The 21,300-nt window shown below is 38.5% G+C and overlaps 1 protein-coding gene across 1 annotated transcript in view; it reads right to left on the bottom strand.

Moving 5' to 3' along the window:
* The window catches only part of sema3b (sema domain, immunoglobulin domain (Ig), short basic domain, secreted, (semaphorin) 3B), a 57,264-nt gene that overhangs the window by 22,762 nt on the left and 13,202 nt on the right, over window positions 1-21,300 (bottom strand). The window contains exons 2-4 of the mRNA XM_053504213.1: window positions 3,509-3,727; window positions 2,995-3,152; window positions 218-280 (exon numbers count right to left, since the gene is read on the bottom strand). Of these exons, the coding sequence (XP_053360188.1) occupies window positions 218-280; window positions 2,995-3,152; window positions 3,509-3,650 (363 nt within the window). The 5' untranslated portion in view covers window positions 3,651-3,727. The remainder of the gene's footprint in view (window positions 1-217; window positions 281-2,994; window positions 3,153-3,508; window positions 3,728-21,300) is intronic.

Raw genomic sequence — 21,300 nt, 5'->3', positions numbered from 1 at the left:
ATTGTGAAACGCCGAAGGCATGGCGACAAAATGATTAAACACAATGCATACCCTGTTTTCATCTGCAGGTTCAGTGCTGTGTCAGTCATGATCATTCGTGTTTACAAAATAAAATACCTCGGTGGATCAGCGCTGATACCGATCCGGTTCATCAGACTAGTTTGGACCATAGTACTGATGAAGGAGATAAAACGTGTTGTGACTGATAAAATCTTACATTGATATCCTTCCCTGCCCAGTTGCACTCTTCCCTCCATTCCACAGGGGCCGGCCAGTAAATCTAGAGAGAGAGAGAGAGAGAGAGAGAGAGAGAGAGAGGTTAAGGAAAAGGTCATGACCTAGGCAGGGTTTGACTTGTCCAGTAGCTAGAGGGACATTCTCTTTGGATATCCTGTTGTTAAAAACACAACTAGGGGCTGCGCACACACTTGCAGCCACAAACACATACACACACATGATATACACACTCCAGATTTACATGACCTAATAATGTCTATGATATCCGCCAGGTATGTATTTGTGGCAACATTTGTCTGGATACGGATACATGTGTTTTTTTCTTACTAAAAAAAAAAAAAAAAAAGCTTCAGCCTTTATTCCAAGACCTAAAAAGGGTTTCCATTCAGTTACTGAGATTAATGTTAGGGTTAGATTTAGATATAGCATTAATTAGCTTCATTAATATTACTGCCAATTCAAGGTTCTTAGAAGGATAGTACGAAAAGAAATGGTGTGTGTGTTCTTCCTAGACAGCGATACTCTTGCCCTCAGCAGTGACCTCATCTCTCATCTTTCCACTCTAGAGGAGATGAAAATCCCTCACTCATTTATCAACACGTTGGCCTTTATCACCTTTAAATCATCAGGTTTCATCTTGAATCCCTGCAGAGACTACCTTTAACACCTGTTTAAACCAGCGGTTATAACCTTTATACTTTTAAACTAGAAACAGCATTTCTCCTCTTCTGCTCACACAGTACTAAATACTCACAGCATTCAGAACGCCCCGGCCCACAAACACAAAACTTCAAACCTCATCGATCAGTCAGACATACATGAAAAAAAGTCATAGTTTTGCATTAAATCCCTTTTTCTAAATACTTCATCTTGACCTTTTTTTTCGAAAGCCAACACAATACAAACACTCAGATCAGTGGACAAGCAGAGAGAGGAAAAGCCTTTATACTCTATGTAGTGGAGTGCACTTATGCTCTCACATCATTTAGTCATCTATACATGTCAGATATTGGAACAGCTCCCATTGCATGCATTATTTAAAGCTACAGTAAGCTGATCCGACAGGACCAGACACCTTGTTACAGGTAGTGCAAGTGACTTTTTGAAAAGCAGCAAGCTCTAGCAAGTGAGCATTATAAAAATACTAAGGTTTCATTTTTGCATTACGGAAATTCCAGTGTTCTGGATGTGACATTCTGCTTACGTTGGTTGAAAAAATGTCTCACGGACGAGACAAGCTTAGGATCACTTTGGGGTCATTACAGGAGTTTCTGGGAGGCCAGCATTACAGACAGGTAACAGGCAGATCTGACCATGGCTTCAAAGGTCAAACAGAAAAGCTTCCTACATTGATGGTATCAAAGGACTAGTAAAATGCTGGAATATGTGCATTAGTCAAATAAAGGTCATTTTAAACTCTTATTCTATTATTCTGTACAATCAAACGTCCCAGTTTGACTCAAACATATAAAATGACCTATTTGTACACAAAAGTGTTTTGGTGAATGCATCATAAACAAGGACACAAACAAAATGCCAACAACAAAAAGTTTTCATTTAAGTAAAATATGTAAGTATATTATGAAATAAATAATGATAAGGAATAGTTATATTTAGAATAAACTGGTTAAATGCATTCAGGTACATGCAATTAAATTTAGCAAAATAAAACTTATACAAATAAGTAAAAGCTACTTAAAGCCTTTGTACCTGGTTTAGATTGCACATATACTGTAACCATTTCATGTACATTATTATACAATGCATTTAAAAGTCATTTCTAGCTTTGTTTGCCAAGGGCAATCTAGCAGACAGATTCGATTGCATTAATTACAGTTTGGTTTGCTGTAAGAGTTACTTTCGTCCAAGTGGACGAAATGGCAGAGCTTTCCATTGAAATAATACAATGGATTGCGATACCTAAACCACTGTAAGCATATTACAAAAACTTAGCTCTTCATAGGTTTTAAATTATGCTACAACTGAAAAAGGCCAAGCTGCAATAACACGAGCCCAAAGAAACGGCACCACATTGCTTCTTCTTCATCAGTGTTCAGATATGACGGAGGAAATGAGCTCATATGGAAGATATCATTGTCCAGTCTGTCACAAAACTCCTCCCTAATGGATTTTACTGTCAAACTATTTTTCAACGCATTAATACTCTAACTATAATTTGGCACTAGTGCCCAATTCGTATTATTTATTCTTCTCCAGAGATTCATCAAGTAATCATGAGAGCCACTGGCACAAAAAACTCATTATTCAGATAAAATGACACGAAATGGGTAACTGTTCATAAGGGATAAATTACATTTATTAGCTAACATTTTGTAGTCAATTAGATTTCCAGCCAAGTATAACATTGGACTGGAACAAGTATACTAAGGATATGACTTTTTTTAAAAGACTGTATAATAATTCAGTGGTTTGTCCGAACCTATACCTGTGTGTGTTTGTTGAGGTCATGTGGTCATTAATCAGACTCGAAAACTAAATTTAATTTACCCATAAACACATCTTTTACTCACTTATCGGTTGTGGGGGGACTGTGCTATTCACCTTACATTATTTCTTTTCCTTTTAAATGATTGTCTTTTACATTCAGCATGTGTGTTGCGCACAAATCCCATCCCCATCCCTCTAAAGCCCATTAGCCCACTGGAACATTTACACTGTTTGGTGCTACGACATCAGACTCAACTCATCATGCCTGTCATTAGCACAATATCTCAGCAGGAGTAGAAGAGTTTTTACCTTTTGTTCATTCTTGGCAATGTTGTCCAGGCTGAGAGACAACAGGTAGTTCCGTGCTCCTACAAAGAGCCGACCCCTTTCTTCATCCAATAGGAGTGATCCGAAACAGCACGAGCGCTCTAACTCAAACCGCTTCACTCCATTAAACTGCTGGAGCTCTGCAACGCACAAACACACACACACATGCATACAGAAACACACACAGATGCATACAATTACACATAAATACATACAGATTTCTTAATGAAACTCCCCAAATAGGATATCCGCATACGTGGCAACTGAACTAGAACTGAAACAAGTTACTAACCGTCTCTCTCTGTCTCTCTCTCTCTCTCTCTCTCTCTCTGTCTCTCTCTCTCTCTCTCTGAACACCAACCCATTTGGATATTTTTGTTCTCAATTTCATTGTCTTAGAATAATAAGCGTATTCTAAAACTCTTGATCTAGCCCACTGAAAAAACTAATCCCAGAATGGTTCCAGGTAGACACCCTGACACTCTCTCTCACTCACCTTTATAAGTAAACTTCATCCTCGGCGAAGAAGATGAAGAGGTAGAAGAAGACACAAATGCTCCACTGGATAATGAGCTGACACTGATCAGGCCAAGCATGACAGTCATCACCACCAATATCATAGTCATCATCATCATCATCTTCAGGTCTGATCGAAGGTGATTAGAGATGGGCTTTAAGTTGCTTTGGTGATGGTTCCTGTGATAAGGGTTCTGAACTGCAAAAAAAAAGGAATAAAAAGATTTTAAGATTTAAAACCCTAAACGCAAGATGTCCATTGAGAGTTCCCTCTAAAGCCACACCCACAAATCCAGTTAAAGTTTCAAAATAGAAGAGTAGGAACACTTGGTCTGATTGGTTGGATGCTGGTAGGTAACATAATGTATTTATTTATTTATTTGTTTGTATGTTGGTTTGTTTTTGAACTCAATCTGGATTTTTTTTAAAGCAGTTTTAATAAAATTTTAAAAATATTAAACTGTTCAAATTACTGACTCTACCCTTAAATGAAAAACTTCACGTTTATTATTGTTTCCTTGTCTACAATAATTTTCATTATTATTTTTATTTCATTTTGATTATTATTATTATTATTATTATTAATAATAATAATAATAATAATAATAATAATAATAATAATAAATATATTAATATGATAATATAATATATAATATAATAAATGCTTACACTAAAAAATAAGATGAATTATGAATAATTATAACACAGTGCCAATGAATTCAGAAATTTGACACTCAGGGTAATACATCTGACAATCCACGTTTAATAATAAACAGATTAAAAAAGTATTGTTTTTACAGAAGAATCTCCAGTGTAATGTAATGATATTAGTAATAACAGGAACTATTTTGTCTTGTGGACAAAAAACAAGGGGCAACCTCTGGTTCTGAAAAATGAGCTCAGTGTAAAAGTGGCAAAGGATGCAGTTCCTCGAATGACCACTAGGCCTAAAGTGAGTCAATCCCGCATAGTATACAACAGAAATAAACATGCTTGCAGACGCACCAAAAAAAAAAAAAAAAACTGATTTTGGTCTCTGTAATTAAATTCCCCATTAGTACAGGGTGTGAATTTTTATGTAACTTATCAGTTAAAATTACATTACGCCACAAACATGCATAATAGTGGCTGATTTTATGAAATAAAGGGTATGAGTGATGGAGCTCAATCAAGTGCAGAGTTACCTCAGCCTATAACTAACCGTTAGCCTCTTTAGCATTTCAGCTCACCTAAGGCTGAGTTAGTTAGCGTGTGGTAACTGAGATAAGTAGCCATACTCCGAACAACATCCCGGCTGTGTCCGTTCTGCCTATTTGCCCATTTATGGATTAACTGGGGTTTAGAGTAAGAGGAGTCCGCTCATGCTAACATGGCGACAACCAGACAACCAGAGAGGCCACATTTGAGCTTTAAAATCATTCTTAAGAAAACCTATGACGTCGAGGAGGGTTTCTACAGCTCTTTTTATACGCTCTATGGTTCCACAGAATTTAATCTAACTATAAACATCTTAAAAGAATAATGTGTTAAACAAATATGCTGGTATGTGTATGAAAATAATGCACTGTTTTGCATCGGCGACATCACACCTCGTTATTAATATAACAGTCTTTAAATGCCTCTGATCCAAAACATTCTTTACCATTTTTTACTATTAATAAGGCAAATTATTTCAGGCATGCACAAATGCTGACACACACACACACACACACACACACACACAGTTTTTGGAATGCACAAATGGGCTACTGCTGTTGGCTCTTCAGTGCATTCTAGTAAACTAGGTGGAGCAATTTAATAAATTGCGCGTGCGGGCTGGCACACACACACACTCACACACACATACACACACATGCACTTGGTGTGTTTAAGCTGCAGAAGTGCCACAGAATGGCCATTAACCACTGAATGGACTGAGTGGCCGCAGTAATTGTGCCAGACCTCAGTCCCACACACACACACACACACACACACACACACACACACACACACACTCATAACTTATCTGTTTGTCTTCTTCTCCTTATTCTATTTTCCCTGCCACCACTCGCCACCCATCTCTCTGTTTTCTCCGTCCAGCTGTCTCTCTTCTCTTTTCTTTCTCACTCCATTCACAATTTTTATCCTTATCTCTCTGTCTGCCCCTCCATCCCCCTTTCTTCTCCCTCCATCCATCTGTTCATCCTCCATCCATAGTTTTCCTTCTCCACCTTTCCCTCTTCTTGTCTCATTCCTCTGTTTCTCCCTCTATACCCCTACTTATACCTCTATCCCTTTATATAATCTTCACTCCATTTATATCCCATCATTCCTATCTCTCCATCCTTCATCCATTATCTCACTATCCCCCAGTCTTCCCCCTTTTCCAGATGATTTCTCCATCCCTTCATTTCTCTCTACTCCTCCTCCTCCATCTCTCTAATCACTAGCCATTCAACAGTTTCTATCACTCCATCCTCTGCACTGATTTCCTTTGTTCATCCCGGAGTCTCGTTCCCCATCTGCCATTTCTTGCATCACTTTTTGTCTATTCCTTCATCTCTCTATATTCTACCCTTCTCTCTCTTCAACCCCCCAGTCTACAGTATATCCCTCTTATCCTCCATCTCTCACTTTTGCCTTCTCCCTTTGGGCTCATTAAAGAGAAAGCAGATGTCCATCTCTTCCTCTTCATTTCTCTTTTTCGTTAAAGCGATCGGCATATCAGTCACCGGTAACCGCATCTATATTATCTCTGTGTGTGTGTGTGTGTGTGTGTGTGTGTGTGTGTGTGTGTGTGTGTGTGTGTGTGTGTGGGGGGGTGGGTGGACCGGTGGGTTTGGGTGTGGGTGGTTGGGTGTATGTGTGTGTGTGTGTGTGCACTCATGCTTGCAAGGCTAGAAGAGGGGGAATAAATTGCAATCTTTTCATCCATTACAGCAACCACCAAGGCCAAGAACATTTTTACTCTCTCTCTCTCTCTCTCTCTCTCTCTCTCTCTATCGCTCTCTCTCTCTCTCTCTCTCTCTCTCTGCTGCAGTGATGAATATTAAAGAGGTTTAATCTGCAGGACCATAGGGGTGAGAGACGACCTACTGACTTAACGGAATATAGATAGTGTGCTCCCTAATGCGCGCACACACACACACACACACACACACACACACACACACACATCAAGTACACATATGCTGCATATTCAGCACTTCCTAATGCAGCCCTCTTTACACCACTAACACACATACACAGTCTCTCTCTACTCTATCTCAGTATCCCTCTGAGTCAAGTGTGGTTTTACAATTATTAGGTGCACACACTATTTAATAAATAATGTACACACACACACACACACACACACACACACACACACACACACACCAAATAAACCACTATATGACAGAATGCTAGAACCTGGGTGTGTTGTCCCATATGAAACATGTGCATGCACACACACACACACACACACACACACGTAGATTCAAGAGAGAGAGAGAAAGGCAGGTGTGCTTGGGTAGACATGATCCATCCCAGTCCTGGCAGGAATAAAAAGAAAAACGAGTGCATCCCTCTGTCCTTCACACTTCCTTAAACCCTGTGCCATTGCCTGACAATATGTCTTCATTAATGCCAACTCCAAAGCACCGCACACATACACACACACACACACACACACACACACACACACACACACACACAAACACGATATCTCTCTCTATCTCACACACACACACAAAATCTCTCTCTCATACACACACACACACACACACACACACACACACACACACACACACACAAAACGCAGGTGCGCATTACATTTAAAACTCGTACAACTAACCCCCTATTTCACCAGTATAAGTGAGCGAACAACACTGAGAGAACACAACACAAAGACAAACTTGAAAAAAATAAAAGTAAATGTAAAAAAATAATTTTAAAAAGTACAACATAGAAACTCCTGGATGCAGTGTTAAGACCTGGGGTTGACTCAGTTGGTCAGGACTAGGCTCAGTAATGTTATGGGGCAAAAAAAAATGAAGGCAGCTGACAACCTTAATGTACTGAATGACAGGTTATTACATCTATGCATGTTTCCTCCCTGATGACATGTCCCGTGAAAATGTCCAAGCTGCTTGTAATAGAAAAATAATCAATGTCTTTTGAGTAATCATATTTAAGAATTCACTCACTCACTCACTCACTCACTCACTCACTCACTCACCCATCGTCTATACCACTTTATTCTGTGTATGCGATTTCAGGGGCCTGGAACCTATTTTAGGAGATGTAGGGCATGAGCTGGGATACACTCAGGATGCCAGGGTGACAATTTGGGAACACCAGTTAGCCTAATCTGCATGTCTTTCGACTGTGGAAGGAAACCGGAGTACCTGGAGGAAACCAACCAAGTTTTTTTTTTTTCTTAAAATAAAAAAACTTATTTTAAATGAGCTTTAACACTGGTTTTGGTGCTACAGATGTGGTTGAAAGGAAATTTTAAAAAATTACTTTGTGAGATCTAACATTGCTGTAAAATAATAATAATTTATTTTTTTTTATGTATATTGCTATAGACACATTAGTTTCCCAGTGATACTTTTAGGGCTATAATAAATTAGCATCTTAAACCACTGACCAAACAGACAAAAAAACATGAGCTGATAATAATTAGATCTGAAAATAATATCTGATTGATTTTCTCTATCAATATATTTCTTCTTTTCAATATAAAGCCCTTGTAAGCTTTAACCATGTACTAAGATAATTATGAGTGAGACAGATTGAGAAAGAGCATTAGACAGTGGTTTATGTTATCACAGTATGTATATTTATTATAACAGTTGCATTGGCTGGTTGTAAATGCTTTTAAAAAAATCACCCAGACTTATAAATCAAATTTTGAACAGATGTGAACTGAGATAGTGAGAGAGACACAGAGGGGTAATTACTGTGTCATAAGTCTCTTTGGGTTAAGCACAGCGACATGTGAAAGCAAGGGTCGTGAAAGCATAGAGAGCAAGAGGCCAGGGGAGAGAAAGAGCGAGAGCCTGAAGGAGAGCGAGTGGATGAGAAAAGAGGCGATTGTTCCTGAGCAGCTCGTCTGGCCTCCTCCCAGCAGGCCGAGACTCTCACCACAGAGTGGAGCAGAAAAGAAAGAATGGAGAGAGAAAAAAGCAGAGAAGCAGGGTCTGCACTCACACAGGGAGGGAGAAAAGACGAAAGACAGCAGGAGACCAGAGGCTTTTGCTCCTAGAGAGGCAGGGGGACACATTCATGGGACAGGAGTCCCGGGAATGGAGAGAGGGATGAAAAGTCTGTCAAAAGTAAAACTCAAAATTTGATGTCTCTCTCTCTCTCTCTCTTTCTCTCTCTCTCTCTCTCTCTTTCTCTCTCTATGTCTGTGTTGTGATCTTTCTAAGCATCATCCATCTCTAATGTTTCTATAGTTACACGTAAGAGTTGTATGGCACTGATTAGACTAATTAAGACTAAAAATAAACTTTTTCTACTAATTTTATCGTTTAACAAAGAAAAACATAAAAATGCTGGTGTGGTGACTTTAGCTTGTCTTGTGGATGTTCAAAAATTAATTTTAGGCAGCAAAATAATTGGCAAATTATTATTATCTAACACAAAAGCTTCTCTGTAACAAAACGGTTCATTCAAAATCTGTTATCCAATCTTATTTTAAGGAGCTTTAAACTTCCATGTTTTAAGCGAAGCACGACATGTAATGGCCTCGATTTCGAGGAGAAAGATGATACGGTGTGATAAGCCAATCGCGTCACGTCTTGCTGTCACATGATCAGTGAAGCAGAGATACTGTACCTCCTGTACTACAAAGTGCCTGACAGTGCTGTAAACTGGAGGGGATAGTTTTGGATTGTTTTAACATATCATGATTTTAAAAGTTTTTTTTGTATTAAGGTAATCCTTTTCTAATTCACACACAATTCACATCTAAATCACCTAAAATATAATTGACAAAATCTAAAATTTGTATAGAAAACAAATATAGCTTATTTAGACATGGTGTTTACCATATTATTTTCATGTTCCCCGGTAATATTTTCAAGGTTATGATAAATTAGCATCTTGGCCTTTTTGCAACATCAAAAAAAACAAAAAAAAAAAACACTTGATCTTAAACTTACTCCTCATCTTCATATGGATGGAATCACTGCCCACTAATTAAGAATTAAGCAATATCACATGAAAGGGAGTGCTGCTGTAGGAACTTTTAGCACAGTTTTCAGATCTTACTGGCATGATGTATCCAGAGTTGAAGAGAATAAACCATGAAGGTGGTGGACATTCCTGTAAATCTAGTCAGTTGAAATACTATTAAATAGAACTAGGTAGTGTGTACAGTTCTTAGTTTCACACACCAAGTAGTGCCCTTGATCAGGGGTAAAAGAGGGGTTTGTGATTCTGCTTTATGTCAGAAGTCAGCTAGTTTTGCAGCTCATGTTAGGTGTGTGCAGAACAACACGGACAGTTCAGAGGCAATTTGGATCGACTTAGACTTAGAAGCAGTAACTAACATGACTTGTTTCAGACGACATATCATTATCAGATGCTGCTGTGACTGCTTTTGAATGTGGGTTTTGGCAGGCAGCTACTCTTCTCTCTTTTCCGACCGACCGTACCAACTTTCCGTATATGTACCGACCTACTTTCACCCATGCTGGCATCCGTGAGTGCAAATAAAGACTGTTAGAACACCTGTGACGTAAAGTATGCTCTACTGTATATCAGCACTTGGTCCAATCAGATCACTCGGTCATAATTAACTCAGCATAAGCAAAAAGGCATCAAAGAAATCGCCTTTTATTTGGATCCCACACTAACATGTGCAGAATTTCCAATATGCATTCTTTGCAAATATTACAAGAGTTCTAAACGGGCATTATGTTACACTGTGTATAGCAGGCATGTATAGTAAATATGGAGACATCTGATACCCAAACTCTATTGCTAATACATTCCAGACACACTCGACTAACCTGGAGATTAAAGCTAGAGATGCTTGTCAGTAACGTTGTTGCCTCGAGGGTATATCTTTTAAACTTTAAGGAACAGGTTGTCTTTACTTTGAAATCTTATTTCAGATACATAATCATACCCTTTGGGCTTTTTCCTTTAACTTAAGAAGGTATCTATATTGTGAAAAATGTACAGAAACAGTGCTGCTTTTATTCCCCTAATTTGTACTCTTTTACACTAAAGCATAACCTCAGTTTCAGAACAGAGAACATCACCCCGCCCCCCCCCCTCCAACCGCGCACACACACAGATGTATGGACAGTCCAATTGTAAAGCAACCATCAGGTATTAGCTGTGGGAGGACAGAGACAAGTCCCTGTGTGCGTGCCTTTATTTGAGTGTGTGTATGTATATATATGCGTCAAAAGCGGTAATCTCGGCACCCAGCCGCAGGCACTTCAGTCCACTTTGAAAAGCACACAAACTCCTCCACAAGTGCACTGCATGAGGGACACACACATACACGCACACTCTACATAACACTCATAGGCAGAAATAATGGACTTAACTCAAGAGCAGTGAGAGAACGAGTGAGGGAGGGAAGGCGAGACAGGGAGGGAGAAGTGTGGTGAACAGGGCGATGAAATATGCTAAACCTCTACGAGATATTTCAGCTGTCTCTCAAAACTGCTCTGTGCGTACGCACACAATGGGTGTCACTACAGCCATCAGTGTGTTGTAAGCCAAGTTCAGCTGCCGTCAGCCAAACCACACACTCACACACTCACACACAGTAAGCCTGCTCAGTGTAGGCGCATGGGCATGGATCCAGAGTTGCCCGGCGCAACCCAAAGCCTCAAATAGCCTCCGAAGGAATGAGATATGGACAAACCCAACAGGCCAGAAGAACTTCAATTCTAAAGAACTAATAAAGATCAGCATGATTTCGGCTAGATAACGAAGACTTGTTAATGTATAGTATCAGTACCATAATGTGCCACACTACAGTATATCCTGAAGGAAAATACCAAATTAGTCCTAGAGGAAGTAGCTGTGCAGACAGTGGATCATTTATTGGTATGATTGTACCTAATTTCATGGGCATGTAGAGACACATAGAATACACTCTCACACACACACACACATACACACACACATACACATTCCTAGAGTAATAAGATGTAGCCCTGGGTGACAACATCCCACTACTCTTAACAAACTAACATGACGTAAAGAGTACACTGAACACGCACACAAAGAGACACAAATGCTTGTTACAATGTTGCAGAATAGATAAACAATCATTATAACTCGTCCTCCTTTCATTAGGAGACAACAATAGGAACCAAGGAAAAAAAATTAATCATGGCGATTTTGATGGTGAGTCTATATTGTTTCTTGACGAATGTCACTAATAAAAAAGTAAACAAGATGCAAAATCTCTAACATAAACACAAACACATTTAATTCATTTATCAATTCATACATTCATTCAACTTAGCGTTAACCCTTAAAACATTTAACCATGGTATTGGTCCCTTGGTAGTCTGATGGTACCAACACTCAATGCCATGTTGCTAGCTAGTCGTACTGTGGAGGGCAAGTAGGATATCACTTACAGTACATATAGTTATGGCTGAAGTGAATAAAAACTTCCAAGAAAACAAGATTGCTAGTTAAAAAGGAAACAACGTGGAAGATATAAATGTGCATTAGGTCACCATAAGTTCCTCAGTGATTCAGCGGAGTAGGAAAATCAGAAGACCACAGAAGAATTATCCACATGTGTAAGGAAAAAATATTGCCTGTCCTTAAATACACTCTGACTTATAAGATGCATACAGTTTTAAGTGAAAGTGTGTGTGTGTGTGTGTGTGTCATGTTGACCATGAGAACTAAAGCCAATCACCGTGACAGCAGTCTAGTGCACTGAGAGGTTTACTATGGCCACCATCACGCAATCTGTTTGTGATTCACCTCTCACAGAGGACTTTTTTTTTGGTCATACAGAATGAGTCATGCACCCTGTCCAGGGTGTACCCTGCCTTGTGCCCCAGGCCTCCTAAGACAGGCTTCAGGCCCCCCGCAACCCTAAATATAGGATAAAGCGGTATAGAAGATGAGTGAGTATAAGGTAAAGGTTAAAAAAAAAATACACAACTAGAAGAACTAGTAATGCACTGTATATTAAAGCTGATCTCTTTATAGAGCGTAGAGGTTTATCTTCTCATCTCCATCTTTATACAGGTAGAGCATCTCATTTATTTTTTGCTCTCTCTGTGGGTCAATCCATCATGGAGTTAATCCCCATCAACATTAATCCGTTCAGTCTTTGAAGTAGGCATCTCTCTCCCCACCCAAGTGCCAGAGTGACGAGGGGTATTCTCTCTTCCCCATTTTCAACCACACACACACACACACACACACACACACACACACACACACACATATATATATATATATATATATATATATATATATATATACACACAGTATCTCTCTCTCTCTCTCTGACCTGATGCTGGAATCGAACCCAGGACCTTGAGGTGTAAGGCATAACCATGATGTATATATATACATACATTTTTTCTCAATGATTTCCATGGTTATAGTGGTAGGGTTTATTATACAGAAAGGAGAGCCAGAGGACAACCCCCTGCCACATACAAACACAAACCAAAGTGCCATGCTGAGATGGGATTATAGATGACAGACAGGTGCTTTCTAGGTGAGATGACACTAATTAAGACAGGGTCAGTTCGTTCTTTTTACTCCAGGTTCCCCCCTGTCCATCTCTGTCTCCGCGTGTCTCTCCCATGTGGATCGGCATTGCAAAGCACATTAAGAGCACAAAAAAAAGTGTTCTTTCATTCCTAACACTCTTTCTTGTTCTGTCTAAATGTTTCTCCTCAATAACACTGATATCAGGCTGAATAATGTGAATTTCCAAGCTGTCACATCATACCCTTGTTTTCTTTATTTCACATTGTACCTGGTAGCCAGTTCCTTGATGTGCTCCCAAAAAGCTTACGTTATATGGAATTGTTATAACACCAGTGGCCACTTGCTATGTGAGTATATACAAACACTGACAATTATAAGCTATGCTAAGTAATGGGTGTCGTAAGTGTTGGCACCCATTGTCATGGACACTTCTAAACACTGTGGAACAAGAAACAGGAAATGCAAAAACAAGTGTCTAAAGTACCAATAATAAGATCTAGTCAATCTATGAGTCCATGTGTGGTGCAGGTTTGGTGTTTAAAAGGTGTGTGTTTGGCCAGTGTGTATCGTGGTATTTGTTTACTGAGATTTGGAGACTGGAGGTTTGGGCAGTACAGTATGTGCAGTGTCAGATGATGTATTTTGTGGGATAAATTGTTTGGGTAGTGTTTGTGAGGGTGAGATTGATTTTTGGTTTTTGGCAATGGTTTGTTTTTTGGTCATTGCAAATGTGGCTTGGGTTATCTATGAGATGTTTGAGGGAACTGAACGTAGTGTAATATGTGTTGTGGAGGATTGTACAGTATGTAGTGTATAGGGTTTGGTGATCAATTGGTGCCTGGGTGGGATGTATGAGACATTTATTTGGTCTTTGGGCAGTGGGTGTGGGTCGTGTGTGTTTGCTCATTGTTCACGTGACTGTTTGGGTAATTTGGTGCTTTGGCAAACTGCTTGAGGAGGAAAGTGTGTGTGGGTTGGATTAGTCTTGTATTTAGGAGGTTGCTATTTGAGACATTGGGCTGGTTCGTCTTTTGGTGTTTGAAGCATGTGCAGATTGTCTTTGTTTTGGTGCTTGGACAGTCTCTAGGTGGGATTAGTGGGTTTTTTCTTTCTAGTCACTTTGTAAATGCACGCTTGTTTTGGTGTGTGGGTATTGTTTCCCCTGAAGCTTTTGTATATTGTTGCATCATGTTTGGTGTTTTGGTGCTGTGCTTTGGTTTTTGAGGAATCTGAACTTGGGCATGGAATAGTTTTGTTATTCAGCAGCTGGTAGAGTTTATTGAGGTTTGGACAATGTTGTTGTTAGAGTCGGGTTTTGAGGATGGTCACTCTGAACAAAAAGTTCCCTTTCTACTTTGAGCTGCTTTCACAATGTGTCCTACTCGCAGTATTTTCCAAATCTTACTCAAAACGTATTTCTTTCATAGTCTCTCTTTCCTATTGCTGTACACCCACTCAGCAGGACATGCAGAAAGCTTTCTTGGTATTAATACCTGCAGAGCACATCCATATGCCCCTGAGCAAACACACTTTTGCTAGGCTAAAGTGTGTGTGTGTGTGTGTGTATGTGTGTGTGTGTGTGTGTGTGCACGCAAAAGGGCCTGCAACGTTGAGGCATGCTGCTGGGTATCTGTCAGGGCCTCTGGTAATATACTAATAATTTACACACACACACACATACAGTACAACACACACACACACACACACACACAATATTCTAGTGAACAAAAAAGAGGTAGAAATCTTTCACCAGCTCTGTCTGGTTGTTGATGGCTGTGCAAGCATGGAAATCATATGTAGCCTAAAGATAAATTAGAAACATAAAGGAAAATCAAAAGTTCATGTCCCTTTTATCAGCCAAAGAACACTCCAAAGAAAAAGAACAAAGAAAAAGAAAAAGACCAACATACACTTTAGAACTCACTTTTCCTAGCTGAGCGCTCTAATGCATCATTTCCTTCAAACAGAAGCCACATTTAAGAGTGTGTACCAAACCACAGACAGCGCCTTGACTGGAAGCAGATGGAACAGCTCTTTTATCACTACTGAGTTAACCCTGCTCCACCTTTACTGCAGCCACACATTTAAGCTCCTTACACACACACATACGCACACATACCCCCTCCCTCTCTAGGAAAGCTGTCTCATCAGTTGAAAGGGCAGAAATCCCCCTGTTTTAAGGTAATTGAAGGCAGAAACACATGGAAAAGGTGATAGATGGGTTTGACACGCACACACTCTCTCACACACACGCACACATGCCTAGTTCAGTTAAAGTCGAGATCCCACTTCTAACACCAGACCAGGTCTGCAGGTGGGCCATTTACTGTTTCCACGGAAACGCCCACCTGGGAAATCACCATTACCCACATGTTCACCCTCTCACTCAGATGCTCTCTCTCTCTCTCACACACACACACACACACACGCACACACACACACACGCACACACAGCACCTGGAATGAGTTGTGCTAAAAATACTGGTTTGATTTAATATACTGCCAAAAGGTTTATGGTCAAAAAGATAACGGCATATGGGTTTCGTAACACTAGCATACACTTATAGACACATGTGATGACGGTGTTTGTCTTCATTTTGTGCCACTAGTGCCCTTGTCAGCATGGACATTTAATTACTCTTCTGCTGTTCCAAGCCAGCTCCCTGTCCTCCCTCCTCCTTCTACTTCAGTCCTTTATGTGTGCAATCATTCTATTTCCCTTGTTTTGGCAGATTTCCATCTTGCCAATTAAGCCAAACTTGTGTCAAACTCAATTAGAGAAGAAAATATTAGAACAGTCAATAAATCCAATTTTATTAAATGAAAAGTGGAAAAAACAGTTCAATACGCAGAGAAAAACTGATGTTTAATTGAAATCGGATTGCATGGTTGCAACAGTAGTAGTCTATGGTAATAGCTCCATGTTATACGAGTTTGGCGTGAATGCAATCAAGCTTTAACTAGTGCTTGGGGATTTTCTCCATTAGGTTGGTTAATTCTGAGTAATAAAAAAGGCCGGGAAGACTCGTGGCAAAATATTCAAATATCACTTCAGAGATACGGAGTCCATGCAGGTTTAAAAGGTTTATTTAAATATATATGAGTTACTCTATTTACTACTTCGGCACATTTGACAGTGTGTGTGGTGAAAAACTGGATGCTCCTACAGTTGGTTAAGTGAGTGAGGTATATTTTCCTTATCAAACAGCAAATGGTATAATCAGTGTTTTAGATTTAGCAAACATGTATGTTGATTATTCAAAAGGGATCCATGCCATCCAACAAATACTAATAGTCCCCACCCTGGAGGTAAAAGCATCATTACTCCTTGTTGCCATAACGATGCTTGATTTTATCTGAGCACTTCAGGGGTGAAGGACCTTGCTCAAGGTTTTAACATGGGCAACCCAGAGGTTTTGGGGATCCAACCGAGGACCTCCTAATCAGCAGTTCAACACCTTAACCACGGAGCTCCCCTTTCCCCTTAAAAAATTTAGAGCATGTACTTATACATTATGACTCTTTTAAATAAGAAGCATTTTTTTTATGCATATTTGTCCTGCTGTGTGCAACCATGTACATTTTGCATCCCTTCATAAATAGGGAAAATAAAACATGGAATTGGAAACAAAACCCTAAGATGAGGTTATTTCATATAAGACATGCTCCTCATTTACTTTGTGAGAAAAGAAAGATTAAGTGGTGCCAAAATGGAATGAGTGCCAACATGAGCAAACAGAGCAAATAATGTTTAAGATATTGTTTAAATATCCCCTTTATAAATAAATAGAATAAATATATAATAATAATAAAATGGATAAAAATTGTTTGCTATGTGCTGTTACTATTCCTAAACAACTTACCACCTAGATCCATCCATCTATCTAGGAACCTCTGTAGTCCAACTAGGGACCATGGAGGACAAGTTGTCCGAGGTGACCATTCCCACTTCATACACTATGGGCAATTTGGCAATGCTAATTAGACTAATCTGCATGTCTTTGGATTGTGGGAGGAAACCAGAAAGCCTTAATAAATAATACATTTAATTTCAAATAATAATAAATAAATAATTTATTTTACTGTACTGAAAATATATCAAGCCATGATCTCAAAACTGAGAGACGATCTGTAACTTTTACACCCCAAGTTATAATTAACTCCGCTTGAAAGAATGCTTAAAAAAAAATTATTGGAAAAATATTTCCATTGTGTACTTTCTCATAATGAGTTTCTCATAACAGTAGCATAATAGATATAAGTGTGATCATAAGCATATTTAATACTGGTTAAGTTAGAGTAAGATGATTTATATCTTATCCAGTTATATCCTATCTACCCAGTTCTTTAATTTCTAATAAGTGAGATATCACTCGATTTATGTGTGGAGAGAGAGAGAGTAAGAGAGAGAGAGAGTAAGAGAGAGAGAGAGAAGACAATAAATACATTAAACTGACAGAGCAATAATAAAACATCCCCTCAAGCTTTTGGACAAGTCAAACCCTGCCCACAGACAAATGATACTTATTACCCCGGGACTGCATACATTTTCAGACGTCAGAAAAATGTAGCCATGGATAATAACATCCAAGCACATGTATGTGAGAATGTCATGCATGTTCAGTGTACTCTGTGATTAAGTATAAATCTGAGTACATACCATACCTCTTAGGTGTATCAGATATAAACTATGATTTTAGTGTGTGTGTGTGTGTGTGTGTGTGTGTGTGTGTGTGTGTGTGTGTGTGTGTGTGTGTGTGTGAAGGACAAAAGTGAAAGAATGAATCTTTACTGAGAATCTGGGACTGGTGTCACATCTGTGTGTGTAAAGTCTGGGTATGTGTGTGATATGTTTGTTCTCTGCTGGTTTTATGTGTGTGCACAGGCAGATGCACCGTAGCTGGATGTCTGTCTCACAGTAAGAATGTGTGTACATAAGTACATGTTGTGTTGCTAACACCCCACTGTTGACATATAGATACATATGCAGTTGGAGGCACACACACACACACACACACACACACACACGCACAGTGATTTTTCTCTTTGTGCATTTTTTAAATGTCACTACACTGTAGCACACTTTAGTTAGTACACTTAGCCATATTGCACTACTACAGTTACTGTTCTGGTAATATAGTTACTATGCTAACAAAGTAATAAAGTTACTACTATGGTAATATATTTACTGTACTGTGCTACTACATTAATTTAGTTACTACACTACTATGGTAATTTTGTTACTTCACTACAACACTAATATAGTTAATACACTGTTATGGTAATAAAGTTCCTATGTTAACAAAGTAGTATAGTTACTATGATCCTATGGTAATATAATTACTACACTACTAGAGTAAAATCACTGCTACACTTCTACTGTATGGCACTATGGTTAGGGTCATATTGCTACTAAAATGGTAATATACTGTCGGTATTACACTACTACAGTTATATAGTTACTACACCATTATGGTAATACAGTTACCACATTACTACAGTAATATAATATACAGTAGTTATTATATTATTATAAGATTAATATACATTAATATAGTTACTGCACTACTAAAGTTGCTGCAGTTCCAACCGAACAATAGTGCTTATACTTACTTCACTGATAAACTTTAATAATAACTACAATAATCTCACTACTATAGTCATTGCACTGTAGCACAATTTAGTTACACTATCACACCACACTTTTACAGTAATATAGTTTACAGTAAAAAAAAAGTTACTACGCTACTATAACTTGTTGTACTACTATAACTATAAATTGTTGTAAGCTTATAGTTAGCTTATGGAACACTGATGTAAAGTGTTACAGTAATGAAATAGTGTATTATATGTATAGTTTTATGGGTGTTCAAACAAGGTTGAGTGATATAATGCAGTGCATTATTATTATTATTATTATTATTATTATTATTATTATTAATAAACACAGCAATGCATAAGTAAGAATTTTTTTTTTTTAAGTTTTGCCATTTTTTATTTGTAACAGCATTATACCAGCAAATGTAGTTAATTAACTGGTGTGTGTGTGTGTGTGTGTGTGTGTGTGTGTGTGTGTGTGTGTGTGTGTGTTGGTATTCATGGACACTCCAAAGGAATGCAGGCAGGAATTCTCTTTATTGTCTGATCCCTGCCTCGCTGAGCACTATTCTTTCTCACACACACATAAACTTGTTCTTTCTAACACACACACACACACACACACACACACACACACACACACACACACACACACACACACACACTGTTCTCAGTACCGCACTGCCCTGCCACCCTCCTTTTACAGAAGCCAGATCTTTGTTCTTTCTGGCCTATACCCTGCATCTCATGCCATTCTGTTCGAACTACCCCATTATTCTGATCCTGGGTTCACCTGACTCCCTCCACCACCACCCGAGCTCCGTGTGGACAGTGTCCTAAAGAGTTGGATCCAATACACCTGGCATAAATACTGTAGTGCCTTTTTTTAAGGTGCCCCTAGCATTGACTTCCAGCCAACATAATGATCTAAACTTGAGTATAACATACAGTATACAGTAACATACATATGGTTTAGATTTACCTTATGAGTTGTCAGAGCAATAATAGTGCTCCACTGGACATATTGCTACAGCTGTGTATTTACAGTTATAACTGAGATCAGCATAGATCAGTAGAGTTGATTATGTTGGCTTATCTAGTTGGATCGATCTATTCAGTAATTGTCAATAGCGAAGTTATTATAGTTGTGACTAGTTATTGTAATAAACTGCTACACTATGATAGTTACTTGTGAACTACCCAGTACCCAAGTACCCTAGCACAATAGAACTACACCTCAACAGTAATATAGCTACCTCAATACAATATGACTAGAAGACAACAAAAGTTACTACATAACGACATTCACTACACTTTTACTAGGTCGATAAAAAGACAAAACCAGGATTTGTGATAAAATTTCTCTTGAATGGAGGTGTTTGACATTTGCAGAAGACAGAAGACAAGTGCAGTACGTCGATGAGCCGCAGTAAAACATTTCAATTGTACAACACTTTAAAGAAGGCTGTATGTCTGTTAATGTAGCAAGCGGATTAAATATAAAACAGTTCTACTGTTACGGCCACTACACTTATAACAATAAAACTGTTTAAAATACAAGAGACACTTTACAGTTGGTCTGCTACCAAAGTAAAGTTTGACAATTTAATTAAAACCAAGAAGTTCCAGCGTGCCAAGAAACATCTGATACGGTGCACGTTTCTGTCATGACCTTTACAGTCTTAAAGCCTGGAACACATCCATGCACTGGCTCTTAAAACAGCAGTACAAACAGAGAAAAATATAATCATCGTACAGATCAACGAATTTATTTATTTATTTATTTATTTATTTATTTTTGCAAGCAGTTAATAGTGAGCATTAAATAATAGGAATATCCTTAAAAAAATTTGGTTGATCACTTGGATCTTGCACTGTATTATTATTATTATTATTATTATTATTTATAGAAAGGTTATTTGTTCCATTTACTGACAGAATACTTACAATACTTTTCTGAATGTTATACGCTTGACATCTGAGAGTATCATAAAACTACAAAATACTCATTACTCCACTATAATATGTGATAAAATAATTACTGCACTATAAACATGTAATACCTCCTACAATATGATTATACAACAACTTTATTACGCTATTCAGTTCCTACATGATAATGTTTATTACACTACATCAGCCTCTACACTACAACACTAGTATAATGTTATTACATTGTGCCAGGTTCTACAATACAGTGTTAAAGGTAACTACACTTACTACAATTACTGTACCAGTAGGTTGCGATGGTTGCTACGACAACCCTCATCAACTGTTAACAGGTGTTCTAGCTCTTTATAGCCCAAATGTTTAAACATACAACACCTAATTAATCACATATAACACACCGTAAATGACTTGTGCTAACAAGCATGACTTGGATGATCTACACTAACAAAAGGAGAAGAAACAAAAGAACTTTTGTCTCACTCAAGTCCTGACCAATGCAGGCTCCCCCTGCAAGCCCCCAACACACACACACACACA

The sequence above is a fragment of the Clarias gariepinus genome, chromosome 9 (assembly GCF_024256425.1).
Source record: "Clarias gariepinus isolate MV-2021 ecotype Netherlands chromosome 9, CGAR_prim_01v2, whole genome shotgun sequence".
In the NCBI taxonomy this organism is placed as follows: domain Eukaryota; kingdom Metazoa; phylum Chordata; class Actinopteri; order Siluriformes; family Clariidae; genus Clarias; species Clarias gariepinus.
The sequence above is the reverse complement of the archived record's forward strand: the minus strand, read 5'-3'. Positions and strand labels throughout refer to the sequence as shown.